Source organism: Canis lupus, chromosome 6 (genome assembly GCF_048164855.1).
Source record: "Canis lupus baileyi chromosome 6, mCanLup2.hap1, whole genome shotgun sequence".
NCBI classification, from domain to species: Eukaryota; Metazoa; Chordata; class Mammalia; order Carnivora; family Canidae; genus Canis; species Canis lupus.
The window spans coordinates 55,052,053-55,065,821 of NC_132843.1; the positions used below are offsets into that span (position 1 = coordinate 55,052,053).

The following is a 13,769-nucleotide window of genomic DNA, read 5'->3' on the forward strand; positions in this document are numbered from 1 at the left end:
ATAAGGAACAAAGAAACAGGAGACATGCTTAGAAATAACAATAGTATTTCAAATTTTTAAAATATTTATTCCAGAAAGAATTTAAGGCTAGATATTACATATCTGAACAGTACATATTATTTTCCCATTATATTGAACATGACTACTTAGCAAATTGGAAGTGAGTAGGGGAAAATATTAGGGTATATATAAAACAAAATTCTGAAAGTGCCTTGAGAACTTTAGTGAAATGTTTTGAGATAATAGATGATTTTTTGATACTATAGGCAGCAACTCTAATACTGGTAGAATATACTAACAGGAAGGAAACATTAGAGAAGATGCAGTTAAAAAAGTAATTTTATGGACGCATGAGTGTCTTAGTCGCCTAAGCATTTAACTCTTGATTTCAGCTCAAATCATGATCTCAGGGTTGTGAGATCGAGCCCCAAGTTGGGCTCCGTATAGTGTGGAGACTGCTTAAGATTTTCTTTCTCCCTCTCCCCCTCCTGTCCCTCCTTGTATGCGCTAGTGTGCTTTCTGACCCCACCTCCCAATAAATACATACATACATACATAAATTTGAAAACTTATTTTTTATGAGACCAAATACTAAACTCTGATATTTTGCTTTAAAATTTGGTAATTACCTATTTAATGGCCAAGGACATTAACAGATCAAGAATCAGGAGTTGACCTTATATGATTTAAAATAGTGAATTCTTGAAAACAGCCTGCAGAACTACAAAGCATTTTTCGGTGGCTTAGATTATTTTTTGAAAATCGCTAATAAAATTTTTAACTTATGCCACATTATTTTCATTGAATTGCCAGATTGTCTTTTTTGTTTCTATTTTTAGTGAAATAGAAAAATCTGGTACTATTCCTATAGCCAAACCAAGTGAAACTGAGCAATCTGAAACCGATTGTGATGTTGGTGACACCCTTGAAACAAATGCTCCAGTTGACCAGCCTTCCTTTGTTAGTCCACCTGAAAGGTGGGTGTGAAATGTTGTTTGCCCTTTATATAATTCTGTAATGATAGCAGTGTCATGTTTGAATGGTACACGTGTAATTCCACTTTGTGATTGAGAGAAAGCTAATCCCTTTGTGCTCTTTTCTTGGTTTATTTTATACATGAGAATTGTAACAGTTTAGGTTAGATTACATAAACTTGTTATTCAGCTAATTCTTTTAATACGTCTTTTTGGTTTCTAATAGCCTTGTTGGCCAGCATATAGAAAATGTGTCATCTTCACATGGCAAAGGAAAAATAACAAAATCAGAATTTGAATCAAAAGTTTCAGCAAGTGATCAGAAAAGTGGTGATTCAAAATCTGCATTGAATACTTCAGATAATTTAAAAAATGAGGTAGGTATATGACTTGGACTATTTCTTACTTTATATTATGCATTTTTATTATTAGCTTATGTTGCAGTTTGCTAACCATATTTGCCATAAAAATCAGTGATTAAGTAGTTAATGAGGAATATGGAACTGAGGCTAGCTGTGTTCCTTGAGGGCAAGTGGTTACTTTTTGGGTACTGTTGCCAGTGTATTGTTTATACATAAAGTTGTTCCAAGTATGAGCTTTGTATATAATTAAGTGGTTTTCTGCTGCCATCAACTGTTTGATACCAGATACATAATGTCTTTAAGCAGTTTCTCAGAGAGCTGTATAGAAGAAGCTATTATTATTGAATTCAGGTATCTTCAGGCTGAACATAAGTTTAACTCCATAAACAATGTTAAATTTAGGCTCTTCAAACAGAATTATTTTAAAGAGATATTTTACCTTTTGTTTGTTATTTGTGCACAGACTACAAACTAGATCAGCTTATATTGAAGAGTGTGCCGTTTACAATTATACTATCCTCAATTATACTTTCCAAAGAAAGTTTTACTTTCTTTTCTCCTTTCGAGTTCTGCTTTGACTTCGTATAGAGGCCAATGCAGAATTTCCTAAAGAAATGTTGGTGGAGAAGTCTGGGCTCCCTTCAGGTAAGAAGTAACGGTGTAACAGAGATGAAGTCCACTCCCTGAACTTAAAACATGTGGAATCAAAGAGTAATTTAAAGTACTGAGTACTATAGACATTTGTTCCCTTTTAATTTGGATCTTCTGTTCTCTACCTTCCCTTTCATATATTTTCAGTGAATATGTACTCACAACTAACTAAACTTCATTCTGGAGACTTTAATATCACTGTACCAGCTATTTTTATGATGCTTCTTAAAATTACAGGAGCAACATTTTGTAGTCCACCATCTTGAAGGAAGTAATTTTCTTAATGAAACCAAATCAGACATATATTATAGTTCAGTTGTCCACAGCCATAAATAAAATTAGGCAAACATTACAAAAATACCTTCTTTGGAGCTATACAAGTATCAGATGTGAAATTCAAGCATGGCAGCCAGTTTTGTCCTAGTTTTTCTTTCTCCTTAACCATTAGCGGACTGAAACTAGTCTTCATAACCTAGGATGTAAAGATGGATGATGAGTCTATGCTAATAGGCAAAAATGGTGTAATTTTTAACTGTATTAATTAGATCCTAAATAAATTAATATCCTGGAAAAATTATCAGATAATGAGCACATAATGAAATATCTGGTAGTTTTATGTATTGTCCAGTTCAGGATAATTGTTTCCAGTTAAGTTTGTGTGACTGGAGAGTTTTTTTTCTCATGCAGGTAGATCTTTGTGTTATCCTTGTTATCTCAAGAATCTGTAAGACAGTCTTTGCCATACTTAGTTAGAAACAGTGCTTTACCAAGTATTTTTATTGTATTGTTTAGTTTTCTTATTTGTTGCTAAGAGGTGATAGTGATTTATTTGCCTGGGCCTCAAAGAGCATAAGTATGTTCCTCTACTTTTGTATTTCTTTTAGTATTGGGCTTTATTCTTAAGTACTCAGGTTAATTTTTATAAATATGTTTTTTTCTTATTTTCCCATTATGTTCAGACTAGGTTTTTATTTAACTTTTAAAGTAATGGTTTGCTAGGTCTTTACATTCTGCTATGTATTTTTTTTTTATAGCCATATACTTCATTTAGTCTGTTAGCCTGTTCTGCAAAACACTCCAAGATGGAGGTTGTATGGGAGCCAGTTTTCTGTCTTTCTAGAGAAAGATTATGGGTTTTTGTGTTTGTGTAATTCTAATAAACTAGTATATTAGTGTAATTCTAATATTCTAGTATCAGTCCTTAAAAGTATACTTTAATATAGCAAATATTAGTTGTTGTTTTTTTTTTTAGATTTTATTTATTTATTTATTCATGAGAGACACAGAGAGAGAGAGGCAGAGACGCTGGCAGAGGGAGAAGCAGACTCCATGCAGGTAGCCTGACGCGGGACTCGATCCCGGGTCTCCAGGATCACACCCTGGGCTGAAGGTGGCGCTAAACCGCTGAGCCACCTGGGCTGCCCAAATATTAGTATTCTTAAAAGTGTGCCCTACAAAAATAGCATATGTACACTATATGAGATTTGTGCTATTTACCAGAGTAAGTCATCTAAATAGATGTATACTTCTCAAGGAAATTTTTTTTTTTTTTTTTTTTTTATTTATTTACTTATGATAGTCACAGAGAGAGAGAGAGGCAGAGACACAGGCAGAGGGAGAAGCAGGCTCCATGCACCGGGAGCCCGACGTGGGATTCGATCCTGGGTCTCCAGGATCCCGCCCTGGGCCAAAGGCAGGCGCTAAACCACTGCGCCACCCAGGGATCCCTCAAGGAAATTTTAATAAATGTTATGCATTGCTTTAGGAATACAGAAATAAGCAATGGAATTAACATACTTGCATACAGTATTCAGATTATGGGGAAAAAATTACAAATTAAATTGTGTGCCTTTCCCCAGTTATATTTCTTCTCTCCTCTTCAGATAGAACACCTATGTCAAATTCAGCGTGTATATGTATGTGTGTAAGAATGTGTTTTTAAACTTTTCCCAAAACTACATTATTATAAACAATACATACTATTATTTGGTATATTTGGACATAATATAAAATGATGTCATTCTTAAGTATCATTTTCCATACCATTGTTTTGAGATTTGTCTGTTCATTATTTATACTGTTATATTTCACTACCATAATTTGCCTGTTCTTCAATTAGTAGATATTTAGGTTGTTTCTGATTTTTTGATATTACAAACAGTGCTGTAATAATCATTTTCATACGTACTTTCTTAGACACATGTGCATGTTTTCACTCATATTTATACATAAGAGTGGAATTGGGTCACAGGGTATGCACGTTTACTTTTATTGCTAAATTGTTTTTAAGTTTATTTATTTAAGTACTCTCTGTACCCAGTGTGGGGCTAAAACTCAGGACCCCAAGATTGGGAGTTGCATGTTCTTCTGAATTAGCCTGCCAGGTACCCCTAATGTTACTAAATTTTGAACTCCATTCAGCAGTCTGAGAGATGTTCCCATGGTTCAACAGACATGCCACACTTGAGGGTACATCAGATTGGTATAATTAATTTAGCATGTCTGGTGTTCATTTGCATTCCCTGGTTGTTACTGAGATTGAGCATTTTGCATTTTCTCTTTGCTGAATTTATTGTTCCTTTTCTCCATTATTGATTTGTAGGTAGTCTTTGTAGTTTTAGTAATCCTTTATTAAAGGTTGCATATATTGCAAATACTTCTTTCAGCTTGTGGCTGTTGTACCATGTATTTTATGGTCTTTCAATACATTTAAATTTTAAAATTTTAATCCAGTGAAATGTGTCAGTCTTTTTTTTTAAACTATTATTTCTTCATGTTGTTAAATCCCTTTATATATGAAGATTTTTCTCTACTTTCTTTAAAAAGCTTTTTCTTTAGACTCTTTATGTTTTTAAATCTACCTTAAATTTTTATGTGAATGGTCATCTAAAATTAGCTTTCTTTAAGCATATATTATATATAAACATATATTATTTTAGCTTAGATTTTAAGATGGATGCATTACAACTATAGTATTTATTAACTTATGTAAGGAATTGTTTGTTTATGATACAGAGTTTTTTTTTTTTTTTTTTTTTTTTTTTACAACCTATGCTTATATTGCTAACGTGAAGGAATACATCCTATGGTGCTTGTGATGCTTAGGTAGATTTCCACAAGAATACATCTTGTGATGCTTAGGTAGAAGATTTTCAATTATTTCAAGGGAAACTCACCTTTTAAGCAAACCAAAACTTTTTACATTTCATTATTCTGAGATATTTTCTGTCAACTATAAAATTTGACTTTAATTTTACAGGAACATTTGTATGTACTTTTACAATTTATTAATCTGTTTTCTCTGTATTCTTTTGTATTTCTTTCAGAGTTCTGATTACACAAAACCAGGGGAAATTGACCACACATCTGTAACAAGTCCCAAAGACCCAGAAGATATACCAACATTTGATGAATGGAAGAAGAAAGTTATGGAAGTAGAAAAAGAAAAAAGTATGGAAGCATTGTAATTCTTTTTTAAATTTATTTTACTTTTTTAGGGACTGGTTTAAATATTCATTTCTCTCCATAGTTGGTAAAATAAAATAAAACTTTTGAAAACTTTTTAAAGGTGAAAGTTACTAAGATGTGTAATTACCAACATACATGATTTACCTGTATATAACTACATAGTTTTAATCTTAATTAAAATCCATTCTTGTAAATTGAACTCCAATTAAAAAAAAAAAGAAAAAAATTAAAACAAAAACCAAACAAAAAAATAAAATCCATTCTTGTAAACTGTTAAATGAGGAAAAATGAGACAAAGTAGACAGAACAGTAATCTTCATTTCAATTTATAAGAGGAAAATTGCATGGAAACTTTGTTGTTTTTGTTTTTGGTGGGGGCTTGTCTGGGATATGAATGAAACTTTTGAGTCATGAAACCTTAAACTATAAACAGAGTTGGACAAAGGTATTGCCCTTTGTTTTTGAAAGAAAATCTCAGTTAAAAATTCTTAATGTTATAGAAAGATAGCATCTATCCTTAATAAAATATGTATGCACAATATTTTGATTGTCATGATAAGCTTCATTTTGAGACTCGTATTATTTAGACATAACTCAAGTATTGTGGATTTTTGGAGTTAATTTGGTTTGGGGGGTATTTTAAAGCCAAGAGGTAAAGCATTTTGAATTTTTTAATGGGTTTTTAAAATGTTCTCTTAAGTATTAAAACCTGTTCTTCACTACACATCAGCTATTGCGTTTGAGATCATTTTTGGGGGTATTTTAAATCATAGTCATCATATATGTACGTTTATAATAAGGTTTGTCTGCAGGTCAGTCAATGCATCCATCTTCTAATGGAGGTCTACATGCAACAAAAAAAGTACAGAAAAATCGAAATAATTATGCCTCAGTAGAATGTGGTGCCAAAATTTTGGCCGCTAATCCAGAAGCCAAGGTACTTAACTGTAAAATTCTTCTGTACATGTGGGACACTAGTAACTTTTTTAAATAAAGGCAGCAGTTTGCTGAAAACTATATTTTAACATGAGCTAGCTCTTTTTCTGATTTACTAATACATGTAGGATTATGCTTTTAAAGATATTTTCTTGTATGAATTCTTAGTTATATTGGTTGATACATTGCACCTTTTTTTAGACTTGGTAAAGACTCTTTTTAGAGCAGTTATAAGTTCACAAGAAAATTGAGAGAAAAGTACAGAGATTTCTCTCACATCCCTTACCCCAATATGTGTTTAGCCTCCTCCATTATCTATATACTTCCCACCAGAGTGATACATTTGATTCATTTACATTGACACATTGTCACCTGAAGTCCATAGTCTACCTTAGGGTTCACTCTTATCATATAGTCTATGGGACAAATGTGTAATGACATGTATCTCCCATTATTGTATCATACAGAGTAGTTCTACTGCCCTAAAAATCCTCTGTGCTCCACCTAGTCATCCCTCGCTCCCCTCAACCCCTGGCAACCACCAATCTTTTTACTATCTTCATAATTTTGTCTTTTCCAGAATGTCATGTAGTTGGAGTCATATTGTATGTAGCCTTTTCACATTGGCTTCTTTCATTTAGTAATATGAGTTTAAGTTTTGTCCATGGCTTGATAGCTCATTTCTTTTTAGCGCTGAGTAATATTCTGTTGTCTCAATGTGCCACAGTTTATTTCGTCATTCACTGAAGGGCATTCATCTTGTCTTTTAACTTTTAAAACCTGTTTGAAATTTTAAAAAGAAAATACTAATAGAAAAATCATTTTTCCTTTATAGTAACAGACATTTAATTTTAAACATTTTATTATAAGGCTAACTTTACATTATAGACATAACTGGTAAATTTTAGCCTTTTTATACCTTCTTCTCAAATGAGCATTTCAGAATCTTGCTATTTTAAGATCTAAAAATATAGAAATCCTAGAAATCTTTAGAGTTGAAGTGTTTTTCCTTAAGTAATTTATTCCCTTCCCCCTTTTTAAAATAGAGCACATCTGCTATTCTTATAGAAAATATGGATCTTTATATGTTGAATCCTTGCAGCACTAAAATTTGGTAAGTAATATAAAATTTAATACAGTGCATTCTATGTATGTACATCCTCTGTTAAGCTTTTATGTTAGGATTAGATTGATTTGTTCATGTAGTCACTTAAAAAGTATTTATGATTGATAGGTGCTTGTATTGTACTTAATTTAGGTCTGGCTTGTACTGTACTTTCTTAGTTTTCCTAGAAGAAGTAATTCCTGAGCTAAATCTTCAAGGATTTGTAGGAAGTCACAAATGAGGGAGACGGAGATATTCAGGAACTGTAAGGATGTGGGGACAGTGCTAAAAGGATTGTATTTCTTATGGGCAGCTATAAGTAGAAGCAACCTGAAGAAATTATTTTAGGATAAGAATAAAGGTATAATTAGAATAATCGTGAAAGAGGAGACAAATTTAGTTTACCAATAGTTTAGTTTACCAGGCCATCCAATGCTGTATTTATCTTAAAATGTTTTGAAGTTTGTTAAAATACTGTGGAGGGCAGTGTTTGTTTTAAGTAAGAAAATGACATGATCTAAAAAAAAAAAAAAAAAAAAAAAGAAAATGACACGATCTCATTGGTATTTTAAGAAGGCTCGTCCTCAAAGGATGGCCTACAACAAAATGCAACTGGGATTACGGAAACCAGTTAGGAACCTGCTTTAATTAAGGCATTGGCAGTTTAGATATAGAAGAGAGGGGGGGATATAAAAGATATTTATAGCAGATTAAACTGGCAGCTCTTGGTTAGTAATTGGATGTAGAGAGAGTCATCTAGGAAATCTCCCAAGGATTTTGGCTCTTACTTGGGTCTGTGATTCTGCCAATAACTAAGAATATAGGCAAAGGTATAGGTGATATACCAACAATTTTATTAGATTATTTAATTGCTCCAAAGCCGCTGTTCAAAAAAGAATTAAGATAAATCACCACCATCATACTGATTTACTAAAAATATATATATTGAATTTTTTTTTTTTTTTTAAATCTGAGGAGAAACTCTTTTAAGATAATGCTTATGTTTTCTGTTCTTGGCTTTCCTTTTGGTACATTTAGGTTCATTTTGAAAATTAATACCACAAATTACTTGAGGGAATTAAGGGATAATTTGAAAGTCTACTTTTCCTTCTGTCATAAATTGGAATTGAGGAAATGATTATCTGAGATTGTAATTAAACTGTTATTTTGAGGTTTGTTTGTTTTTTTTATTTGTAGGCACCTCTATAGTCAGTAACAGCTCAAGTTTTTATGCTCCAAATTTTTGTATTTCAAACAGACATGCTGGGATGAAGTTATATGAAGTAGTCATAGCTATGCATTTGTATTTTAACATTTCTACCAAACAGCATGTATTTATGTGTTTACTGCATATTTATTTAGTCTTGGCTCATTTACATAGGTGTTTTCATTGTATAATTGGACTTCAGAGCATGTTTAATTGATTTCACCTGATTTAAGTAGGTTAATCCCCCTAGGGTATATTAAGACCACATAGTCTCACTGTAGCTTTATGTCTTAATATTTGGTAGAGTCATCTTCATCAAAACTTTTTTCACTATTCTTGTTTTTATTTAAATTCAAGTTAACATATAGTGTAGTATCGGTTTTAGGGGTAGACTTTAGTGATTCATCACTTACACATAACACCCAGTGCTAATAACAAGTGCCCTTCTTAATGGCCATCACCCATTTAGTCCATCCCCCCAAACACCTCCCCTCCAGCAATTTTGTTCTCTGTAGTTAAGAGTCTCTTATAGTTTGCCTCCTTCTGTTTTTATCTTATTTTTCCTTCCCTTCCCCTATGTTCATCTGTTTTGTTTCTTAAATTCCACATATAAGTGAAATCATAACGGTATTTGTCTTTCTCTGACTGACTTATTTCATTTAGCATAATATGTTCTAGTTCCATCCGTGTTGTTACAGATGGCAAGATTTCATTCTTTTTGATAGCTGAGTAGTATTCGTGTGTGTGTGTGTGTGTGTACACACACACCACATCTTCTTTATCTGTTCATCAGTTGAATAGATACTTGGGTTCTTTCCATAGTTTGGTTCTTGTTGATAATGCTGCTATAAACATCGGGGTGCATATACCTATTTAAATCTATATTTTTGTATCCTATGGGTAATACCAAGTAGTACAATTGTTGGATCATAGGGTAGTTCTATTTTTAACTTTTTTGAGGCACTTCCATATTGTTCTCCGGAGTGGCTGCACCAGTTTGCATTCCCACTAGCAGTGCATGAGGGTTCCCCTTTCTCTCTCTTCACTAACATCTGTTGTTTCCTGTGTTGTTATTTTAGCTTTCCATCAGGTATGAAGTAGTATCTCATTGTGGTTTTGATTTGTATTTCCCTGATGCCGAGTGATGTTGAGCATCTTTTCATGTGTCTGTTAGCCATATCTGTATATCTTCTTTGGAAAAATGTCTATTCATGTCTTCTGCCCATTTCTTAACTGGATAATTTGGTTTTTGGGTGTTGAGTTTGATAAGTTCTTTATAGGTTTTGGATACTAAACTTTTATTGTTACATTGCTTGCAAATATCTTTTCCCATTCCATAGGCTGCCTTTTAGTTTTGTTGATTGTTTCCTTTGCCCTGCAGGAGCTTTTTATCTTGATGAAGTGCCAATAGTTCAGATTTGCTGTTTTTCTTGCTTCTGGTAACATGTTTAGGAAGAAGTTACTATGGCCGAGGTCAAAGAGATTATTGGCTGTGTTTTTCTCTAGGATTTTGATGGTTTCCTATCTCAAATTTAGGTCTTTCATCCATTTGGAATTTATTTTTGTCTATGGTATAAGAAAGTGGCCCAGTTTCATTCTTCTGCATGTCTCTGTCCAGTTTTCCCAGCACCATTTGTTGAAGAGACTTTTTTTTTTCATTGGATATTCTTTCCTGCTTTGTTGAAGATAAGTTGACCTGATAGTTGTGGGTCCATTTCTGGATTCTCTGTTCTATACTATTGATCTATGTGTCTGTTTTTATGCCAGTACCAACTGCCTTGATAATTACAGCTTTGTAATACAATTTGAAGTGTGGAATTGTGATGCTTCCTGCTTTGCTTTGCTTTTTCTATATTACTTTGGCTATATGGGATCTTTTCTGGTTCTATACAAATTTTAGAATTGTTTGTTGTAGCTCTCTGAAAAATGCTATTATTTTGATAGGAATTGCATTGACTGTATAGATTACTTTGGGTAGTATAGATATTTTAACAATATATGTTCTTCCAATCCATGAGCATCTAATGTTTTTCCATTTCTTTGTGTCCTCATCAGTTTTCTTCATGAGTGTTCTATAGTTTTCAGAGTACAGATCTTTCACCTCTGGTCACGTTGATTCTTACGTATCTTGTGGGTTTTGGTGCACCAAAATGGGATTGATTCCTTGATTTCTCCTGCTGCTGCTTCATTATTGGTGTATAGAAATTCAACAGATTTCTGTACCTTGATTTTATATCCTGCGACTTTGCTGAATTCATGTATCAGTTTTAGCAATTTTGGGGGTTTAGTCTTTTGGATTTTCTACATGGAATATCATGTCCTCTTTGAAGAGTGAAAGTTTGACTTCTTCCTTGCTGATCTGGATGCCTTTTATTTCTTTTTGTTGTCTGATTGCTTTTTCTAGGACTTCCAGTACTATGTTGAACAACAGAGATGAGAGTAGACATCACTGTCATGTTTCTGACATTAGGGGAAAAGCTCTGTTTTTCCCCATTGAGGAGGATATTAGCTGTGGGATTTTCATATATGGCCTTTATAATGTTGAGGTGTCTATCCATACTTTATTGAGGGTTTTTATCAAGAAAGGGTGCTGTATTTTGTCAAATGCTTTTTCTGCATTTATTGAAAAGATCATATGGCTCTTACCCCTTCTTTTATTAATGTAGTGTATGATGTTGATTAATTTGTGGATATTGAACCACCCCTGCAGCCCAGGAATAAATCCCACTTGATCGTGGTGAATAATTCTTTTAATATACTGTTGGATTTGATTTGCTAGTATCTTGTTGACAATTTTCATCAGGGATATTGGTCTGTAATTCCTGGTTTTAGTGGGATCTCTGTCTGGTTTTGGAGTCAAGATAATGCCATCTTTGTAGAATGAGTTTGGAAGTTTTCCTTCCATTTCTATTTTTTTGGAACAGTTTCAGCAGAATTGGTATTAACTCTTCTTTAATGATGGTAGAATTCCCCTAGGAAACCAGACTGGCCCTAGACTCTTGTTTGTTGGGAGATTTTGATTACTAATTCAATTTCTTTTCTGGTTATGTGTCTGTTCAAGTTTTCTATTTCTTCCTGTTTCAGTTTTTGTAGTTTTACATGTTTCTAGGAATTTATGCATTTCTTCTAGATTGCCCAATTTGTTGTCATGTAATTGCTCATAATATTCTCTTATAATTGTTTGTATTTCAGTGGTGTTGTGATCTTCTCCTCTTTTTAGTGATTTTATTTGGGTTCTTTTTCTTTTTGATAAATTTGGCAAGGGGTTTATCGATTTTGTTAATTCTTTCAAAGAACTAGCTCCTAGTTTTGTTGCTCTGTTCTACTCTCTTTAAATTTCTGTATCCTTTATTTCTGCTCTAATCTTTATTATTTTCCTTCCTCTGCTGGTTTTGAGAACAGTTTTATTTACTGTTCTTTTTCCAGCTCCTTTTGATGTCAGGTTAGATGTGTATTTAAGACTTTTCTTGCCTCTTGTGGAAAGTCTGTATCATATACGTCCCTCTTATGATACAGCCTTTGCTGTATCCCAAAGATTTCATACTGTCGTGTTTTTATTTCCATTTGCTTCCATGTATTTTTAAATTTTTTTCATTAATTTCCAGGTTAACCTGTTCATTTTTTAGTAGTATGTTCTTTAACTTCTATGTATTGGTGGTCTTTCCAAATATTTTCTTGTAGTTGATTTTAAGTTTCATAGCGTATGGTCTGAAAATATGTATGGTATGGTCTCTATCTCTGTGTGTTTACGTATGTGATCTGTTCTGGAGAATGTTCCATATGCACTTGAGAAGAATGTGTATTCTACTGCTTTAGAATGAAATGCACTGAACATATGAAATGCTCTGTGAAGTCATCTGGTCCAGTGTGTCATTAAAAGCCCTTGTTTCCTTATTGATCTTCTGCTTAGATGACCTGTCCATTGCTGCAATTGGGGGTGTTAAACCTCCTGCTAGTATTGTATTATTATCAATGAGTTTAAGTTTGGTATTAATTTATTTATATACGTGGCTGCTCCCAAGTTAGGGACATAAATATTTATATGTGTTAGATCTTCTAGTTGGATAGATGTCTTTATTACGATATAGTATCCTTCTCCATCTCTTATTATAGTCTTTGGTTTAAAATCTAGCTTGTCTGATACAAGTGTGGCTATTCCAGTTTTCTGTTGATGTCCCTCAGCATGATAGATGGTTCTCTACTCCATCACTTCCAATCTGGAGGTGTCTATGGGTCTAAAATAAGTCTCTTGTAAGCAGCATATTGATGGGGGTCTTGTTTTGTTTTTGTTTTAAGATTTTATTTATTCAGAGAGACACACAGAGAAAAGCAGAGACATGGTCAGAGGGAGAAGCAGGTTCCCCAGGGGGACCCTGATGCAGGACTTGATCCTGGAATCCCAGGATCATGCCCTGACCTGGAGGCAGGCACTCAACCACTGAGCTACCCAGGCATCCTTTGTTTTTTTAATCCATTCAGATAGCCTGTCTTTTGATTGGAGTATTTAGTTTATTTACATTCAGAGAAATTTTTTGAATTTAGTGCCATCGTATTACCTGTAAAGTCACTGTTCCTGTAGATTATCTCTGTCTTTGTTGCTCTTGGTTTCCCTTTCCTGCTTAAAGGGTCCCATTTAATATTTCCTGCAGAGCTGGTTTAGGGTTCATGAACTCTTTTAGTTTTTGCTTGTCTTGGAAACTTCATCTCTCCTTCTATTCTGATTGACAGCCTTATTGGATAAAGTATTCTTGGCTACATATTCTTCCCATTTAGCATGTTGGATATATCATGCCACTCTCTATAAACTGGCAAGTTTCTATGGACAGGTCTTCTCCTAACCTTATGTGTCTACCACTGTAGGTTAAGGACCTTTTGTTCCTAGCTGCTTTCAGAATTCTCTCTTTATCTTTGTGTTTTGCAAGTTTCACTATGTTATATCTTGATGTTAACCTGTTTCTGTTGATTTTGAAGGCAGTTCTCTGTGCCTCTTGGACTTGAATGCCTTTCCCCATATTAGGAAAGTTCTGAGCTATAATTTCTTCAAATAAACCTTCTGCCCCCTTTTC

At 33.5% G+C, this 13,769-nt stretch overlaps 1 protein-coding gene across 5 annotated transcripts in view; it reads left to right on the top strand.

Annotated features, from left to right (window-relative positions):
- The window catches only part of SUCO (SUN domain containing ossification factor), an 89,461-nt gene that overhangs the window by 34,675 nt on the left and 41,017 nt on the right, over positions 1 to 13,769 (top strand). For all 5 annotated transcript variants that reach the window (XR_012033026.1, XR_012033027.1, XM_072830639.1 and 2 more), the window contains exons 5-9: positions 840 to 977; positions 1,201 to 1,351; positions 5,314 to 5,437; positions 6,268 to 6,392; positions 7,438 to 7,505. Coding sequence is in view for 3 of the 5 variants with exons in the window: in XM_072830639.1 (XP_072686740.1) it covers positions 840 to 977; positions 1,201 to 1,351; positions 5,314 to 5,437; positions 6,268 to 6,392; positions 7,438 to 7,505 (606 nt within the window). In the remaining 2 variants the exon portion in view is untranslated. The remainder of the gene's footprint in view (positions 1 to 839; positions 978 to 1,200; positions 1,352 to 5,313; positions 5,438 to 6,267; positions 6,393 to 7,437; positions 7,506 to 13,769) is intronic.